At 35.4% G+C, this 7,441-nt stretch overlaps 1 protein-coding gene across 1 annotated transcript; it reads right to left on the bottom strand.

The window, feature by feature from the left end:
* Window positions 1–713: 713 nt before the first annotated feature.
* LOC126595538 (uncharacterized) lies at window positions 714–1,474 on the bottom strand. Its single transcript, XM_050261816.1, has one exon. The coding sequence runs from the start codon at window positions 1,419–1,421 to the stop codon at window positions 942–944; it is 480 nt and encodes a 159-aa protein (XP_050117773.1). The 5' UTR covers window positions 1,422–1,474; the 3' UTR covers window positions 714–941.
* Window positions 1,475–7,441: the final 5,967 nt, after the last annotated feature.

The following is a 7,441-nucleotide window of genomic DNA, read 5'->3' as shown; positions in this document are numbered from 1 at the left end:
GCTGTAACATTATTAAAGTGTGAAATGAAAATATATTTTACCAAATAGTTATAGTACCATTTGAGATTAGTTATGTTTATGTAAGGGAACCTAAATATTTCGTAACTATGAATCACTTAAAGTACGACAACCGAATAATTTGAGAAGTTTGTTCCTTCAAATGAACTATTGAAAGTGTATTTTATAAAATTTATAGTTGTCGAGTTTGATTTCAGTTTTTCTAATATACTATTTTTTTTCTCAACTGAATACATCATCCTTAGTCTTCGCCCATTTCGTTAAATCTCCACACCATAATAATCCAACGATTTATGACATGACATATCACCTTTAATTAATTTTAGTTATAAATACAATTAAGTTTTAGATTTTATAAAAAGAAAATAAAATTTCCTCTAACGTCTGTTAACTCTTTTTGTCGTCCATCAGTTAATGCGCCTTTCTTTCTTTTCCCATTCTGTTAATGCAAGAGAGTGGAAAGATGTGACTGGGAAAATCAAGGAGGACACATGATGGACGCCAAAGAGAGTTAACAGACGTTGGAAGATTTATTTTCTTTTTATAAAAAGAAAGACTTAAATGTAATTAAAATTAATTAAAGATGATGTGTCATGTTCTAAATTAGTGAATTATTATAATGGTGGAGATTAGTGAAATGCGTAAATTCACAAAAGCTGAATGTAGAGACTCAAGATCCTTGATAAAGGAAATAATAGCACAACACAAATAGTTCATTAAACCAACAAAATCTAAAGTTGTTGCACTCACAAAATTCCGATTTTTAAACAAAGAGGAGGGTCAAATAATTTCCAAATAAATTTGATATTTGTAGAGAACCACATGCACCAAATTAAGCATAAGTTTTGCAAATTGCAATCCACAACACAAGAAACCGCCTAATCATATATCCACATTTGCACAAAGCCCATGAAGTTACCCATCTAACTTGGATCACATTCCGGATCCGGATCTGCATTCAAATCCAAGTCCAAATTCTCCTCCTCACCACAATCTTGCATGTTGGTCCCCAGTTGAACGCCGTTTGCTTCTTCATCACGCTCGAGCATTGCCCTCAATCGGGATCCTCCGCCCGCTACTTTAAGGCTGCCACCACCGTCAGCATTCTTGAAGTGCCTGACCACCCGGCGTATCCGTCCGAGGATAGCAAAGAACTCCTCAACCTCGTCCTCCTTCACGGCCGTGACGTCTCCCTTATCATCCCGAGCCTTCTTTTGCTTTTGCCTCCCTGAGATGATGCCGTCGTTGTCCGGCTGCTTTCTCTTCTCTGCCTCCGTTTCTTTTCCGTTAAACATCGCCGTCACCTGGTTGCTTAAGAAATTAGAAAAGACGAGGCATATATGCGCCGTTTGGTATGGTAGGAAGGTTCCTTTGGTGTAATGAACTGAAGAAATGTTGGGCATTATTGGTGACACGTTGGAAACACTCTATCCAATTGTGTTTTTTTTTATTCGCGTAAGGGCAGTCCATCAGGTTTATTGCTCGGAAGACTCATACAGACATTTCATTCTTCTCCGTCATTATCGTGTGATTCGTCAACAACATGAATCAAATTCAAGATGAGCCATGAGAAATACATGCCTATAAATTGTCCTAAAGTAACCACTAAGTCACCATTTGGTGGTTACTCTATCCATGTGTATCAGTTGCTCCGGATATTTTTTCGGAGGAGTTTGGTTGTGAGAGGAGTGTGACGTCAACGAACGGGAGGACGTGAGGTAAGACGATGTCCAACTGTACAAAGCCCAATGAAGATTACAAGAAGACTAAAATCCACTATCCACACTTGTTGGACTTGAAACAAATGCAGTTAAGAAACTTTAATTACAAGCCCATGAGACCTTGAGTCGTCAGATGTTCTTAATAACTTGAGTTATAAGTTTTTTTTGTTGATATTTGAATGAGAGGACTATATATTTGGTCGTCAACGGGGGATGATGTTGGTGGTAATGTAATTATGAGTCATTGAATACATGGCTAGATGATTTCAGCAACTTGAGCTACAAATCCCTTAACGAAGGTGTAAGTTGTTTATAATGTACATATGGGACCTCGAGTGCAAAATTAAATGCTTTTAACAGGTTGAGTTACAATTTCCTTTCTACTATTATTTTATTTGAGATGACGACTTTTGGTCACTTTCGTGCCCGGCCTAATAGAAAGTATAGGTTGTTGATGGTAATATAGGTATGGGACCATTGTAGTGATGGATTAGTGTACGTAGCTCTTGTTGACGTGCAAATGAGTTCAAATTGGAGGCCCAATTAGTCAATTAATCGAAGTGCATGCGGATGAAAGGGTGCCTTTTGGTGAGTCCATCCGCATCAAGCATCTTGGGCGATTTCTAGGGGATTTAACAATATTATCTCTGAAACCGATTCACTTCAGATTGTAGAAGCTTTTAGGGACCCTTCAATTAATCTTTCGCCTGTTGGACAGATTATTGAGGACATCAAGGCCCTCCGCTCCTCAATCACTGAAGCTTGCTTTACCGACACTCGCCGTCGCGCCAATCAAGCTGCGCATAGCCTTGCTTGGTTTGGTCTTACTGTAGTTCATGAATGTATTTGGGATGTAACCCCTCCAAGGATTTTACTGGATGTCCTCTTTGAGGATGCATCTCTTCCATGATCGAACTTTGTAATGACTTTTCCTAATATATAACATCTATCATTTCCTTTAAAAAAAAAAAAAAAAGAAAAAAAAAGAAGCATCTTGGAAAAAAATCGAGGATAAAAGATTGTTTATGACGTTAAGATGTGTTGCTTCATTACATTTACAGGCACATGTAAGGTTCATGTAAGGTTTGTTTGGAATTACTTTTGATATGACTTAAAGCGCTTTTAAAGAAAACGCTTTTGAGTTCCGAAAGCACTTGAAGTAACTTGTGCTTCTTATAGGAAGCACTTGAAGTGTTTTTTTATTTTCAGGATTCACTTGTATTTTTACTAAGGATTGGTTTTAAAAACATTTTCATAAAAAACGTTTTCATTCATTTAAAAAAAAACTTCCAAACAAGTCCATAAATTATGAATGTGCCTGGATGTTCTAAAGATATATTGGCCCCAAGTTTTGATTACAAAGATATACCCCACATTTTTTTTCAGGCCCACACCCATCTTCATCAGGCTGAATCTTCCAAAGATATATTGGGCCCAAATTTTGACCACATATGGTCCATTCACCAATTAACCACCCACGCCACAAACTCTTGCAAGGTACTTTTCTTGGTATCTACCAAAGGGTTGAAAGCAACGGTCGGATTTTTAACAGTTCTCCTGCTCGATTGGTCATATAGCTTAAATGAGTAACAACATTAGGTAAAACGGAAGTTCAGTTTCTTTACTCATGCAGTGCTGCGGGTGCGTGCATAAGGGGGTTTGTTCAACAAAGATTTTGGTGTTTAACCATTCCGTCAATATTTAACAGAGGATTTTATGTTTAACGGCCTGCAGTAATTTGGTGTTTTGTAAATTGTGTTTTAATTAGGCAGCTAGATGGAACTTGTTAATTGTTGTTAAATGTGCTTTAGTGGCACAAAAAATTGTATTAGCATTGACGAATGGGTTGTGATTACCCAATATCTCATCCGCAGAACGCCACTGTAATGATAAACCCTTGCCATATAAGTTATTTTCTATTGTTAAAAGGATAGCTAGTAACACACAAAGCAAATATTGTAAGAAATGTGTTGGTCGCCACTTAGTACTGCGGTCTAGTGGTATTCCTCTTCACTTGTAAGTGAGAGGTCTTAGGTTTGATTCTCGCTAAAGGCGAATTTGAGCCACATTATTACTAGTTCATTGTGAGGCTAAGCCTACCCCCTCTCTTTAGTGTAGATAATATCGTTTGTTCAAACAAAATAAAAATATGATGATCGTATAAACAAACAAATAATGTAGGTATTTCCTTCCGTGTACGAGGGGCCATGCATATGCATGCATGGACAATTCAAAGATGATTTTCGTCTTCACGTGCCCACCGTCGATGCCCCACAATTTATAATTTTATATGTAATAATTGTTGGATTTTAAGCTTGATTCGTGCTGCCAAATATTCTTAATTCTTTCTTATCCTTTTGTTTACCGGATAACTTTGACTACTAATTAATTTCTAATAAGACGATTTAGCATCCAAGGAAAGTGTTTAGACAAATTGTCCTTGTGCATTGCAGTTGGCTCGCATACTGAGATTAACTGAGATACCCAAATTCACCATGCATCTGCACATATAAAATCCTTCTCTTCTTCCTTTTACAAAATAAAAATTAATCCCAATATATATATATTAATTTTAATTTTATTTATCAACACTATATTTTTGACACCCGAACCCAGTTGTTAGTGTTTACTACCATTGGGGATCTTATGAAATTTGAATGTCGGCCAAACGAACATTCAACATTTCAAAAACCCTAGCTAGTTAGGGGTTTTCCATTCCAATGAAAACAGGACGCAATTCGATAATAAAACCAAATTAAACTCATGGCATTATTCGATCTGTAGAAACAATATCTGTGGTGCCCATAAGCAAGATTCCAAGTAACTGCAGCCTGCAGCGAGTGATCCAAAGTTTCAAACCTGCTTACTTTCGTTTTCTTTTGGTAAGTTTGGCTCACACTTTAAAGGCATACTGTCAAAAAACAAAATACATAGATAATTAAAATATTAATTGGTTTTGTCAGTAAGATAACATTTTATGCAACACCTATTCGTGGAGGGAGAGAAATGGGAAACACGTCCAGAATTCTATTTTTCAGTGACACTGTCACGGGGCTTTCTTATGAAATCAGACAAAATCTTACATGTTTTCGCATGATCATCTGCATCTGCAACATGTACGTATTCATATGTGTGTGTATATATATGAATCAATTTATACACAAGGGACCACTGTCACGTTTCTCTGCTTAATTTATAGATATTTTTTTGTCTTTTTTTTTTTCTTTCTGAATCTCACGACTTGTATTACTGGTATGTAATTCTTAAGCAAGCAATCAGGAGCTGGATTTCTTTTACTTGTAAGCGTACATTTCAGGACATTTGCTTGTTTCGATTAAATCATTTTGCAGTCACTGCTTACGAATCGAGATATTCGAGGCAATAATTACCACCACACTGCATAAGAACAGCAAATATTGCTATACATGATCGGTTGGTTTTACTTTTCCGTCGGTGGGGTTTCTTGCAAGAACACCACTAGAAGGAGATCTTTATTGAATCCATGTGGTAGATAATGACATAAATGAGAGTTTATACGAAATTGTACTTTATTTTTTATTATATTATTCTACAATATTTATCTACCGAGCTACAATTTGTTGACTTAAAAGCTTAATTATATACCAAAAAAAAAAAACAACTTCATGAGAACTCAAGAGTTTCACTTTTAACTTGATGAAACTCAAATTTTATCACCTCTTACTTTGCTATTTACTGTATAAGTCCATTAATAAATCTTTAAAATTGTTTACCCTGGAGCAAATAAAGAAAGAAGATTGTTTGCCCTCTTGTTTGAGTGCCATTTCCATCTCTTTCTATTTATGTAACGTCAACATTTCATATTCTTATTGTTTTTTGTCTTATTATTTTTATAAAAAAATTAATATAAAATATCAGTATAGCTTAACCGTGACCGTATAAAATAGAAATGAATGAGAAGCGCACCCAAACAAGAGGGCAGACAATTCCTCCGCAAATAAAACGCATTATTGCGGAGATTTTGATAACCCTACATATAAGTTCACAGAGGTACACGTGGGAGAAAAGATATGGAAGGAAACAGCGCGAATCACGGTTTCGACTCCGTCACTTGCTTCCCCTAAGTTTCGCCGCACCCCTTTTAAGATACTCATCTCTCTTCCCCAACCTTGTTTCATCATCAACGATCACGATTGCCCTGTTTTTGTTATAACAAAAGCCCAAAGTGACAGCATTCTGATGAGTTCTGCCCTCTGCAACTACTAAGAGCATCCCATATGGAAGCGTTATCCTCATGAGGCTACACATTTCTAGTCTTAACGAGAAATTTCATTCACAATGAGCTAGAAAATGGAGCTAGATCCATCATTGGGACTAACAACTTTCTTTCTTGGGTAGCATAAAATCGGGCTACATCTAGTCCCAAAAAACAATGGATCCTACAAAAAAAGTAGCAACCTATGTGAGCAAAATTCTATCACTCTATCTCCACTTGGGAATACACTTATACTCTCATTTTATTATTTTTTAATTCTTTTTTCTTTCTTAATTTTCTTGCAATTTGGTTAATTAATAATTGTTTTGAATTCCATAAGAATTAAAATTTCAAATTGATTTAATGTTCATGGGCATTGATGGATGAAATTTTTAAATAAATTTTTTTTTTCAAAATTGTGTAATACTAATTTACCAATTGATGCTAGGTAAACTGTTGTATTATACGTGAAAATCAAATTATTTCAGAGGGCGAAGTGGAGGTTTGTTTTTTTTAACAGATGAGATTGAGATAAATGAATCTAATCTAACTAACGATTCATAAGTGATGAAATCTAATTTTGTCACAATTTTAACTTTTTAGGTTGAAGGGTGCATAAATTTTTTTTTAAGATATCACATCTAAAAATCAACTTAAGAAAAGGTAACAAAAAAAAAAAATCATCGCTTAATCAATTTACTACATACAAATAAATATATATAGCCCCATATAGAGTCTGAAAGATATAATCCTTCATTGAGAGGGATTCTTTTATAAAATCCCAAAGATTTCGTGAAGCTCTAAAATAAACTATATCTACTACTTTTACAGTCCCATACTCTATTAAGTCTCTTCGCTCTATACATCTCATTAAGTTGTTGCCTTCTTTTGTCTTTTTATTTCCTCCTAATATTAGAAATTAACCAACAACTGCAAAAAGGCCATTTCCACACTCATACATTGATCACATTATTAGCTTGGCCAAAAAATTCTAGAGTACATTCGTATATGATACACATTGTTGAATTCGATGATAATATTGTTATTTGAGATTTGTTGAGAATACAGATCCTCTTCGGATCTAAAAAAAGGAACTCAATGATTAAATAATTCGGGCCCTTGAAATTTGATCAAACAGTTACATATAGAGAACCTCTTTAAAAGTTATAATAATTGTAATCGTTGAATCAAATTTCAACTATCCGAATCATTTAATCATTGAACTCTATTTTTTTAAGGTCCGGAGAGAATCCGTAGAAACCTTAACGAACAGACCTAAGTCACTTAAATAACGTAACATCTACTGTACATTGACGTATAATCGGAGGATTCAATTCATGCAGGTCCACAACAAGTGAAGTGGTCGAACGGCACGATTGAAGGTGGTATAGGAAGTAGGGCCCACACACCATGATCAATCACATGGTGAAGATGGTCTCATCTTCATCCACCTGACCTGCATCCAATC

Source organism: Malus sylvestris, chromosome 13, assembly GCF_916048215.2.
Source record: "Malus sylvestris chromosome 13, drMalSylv7.2, whole genome shotgun sequence".
Taxonomy (NCBI): Eukaryota; Viridiplantae; Streptophyta; class Magnoliopsida; order Rosales; family Rosaceae; genus Malus; species Malus sylvestris.
Note: the sequence above shows the minus strand (reverse complement) of the source record. Positions and strands in the feature narration are given on the sequence as shown.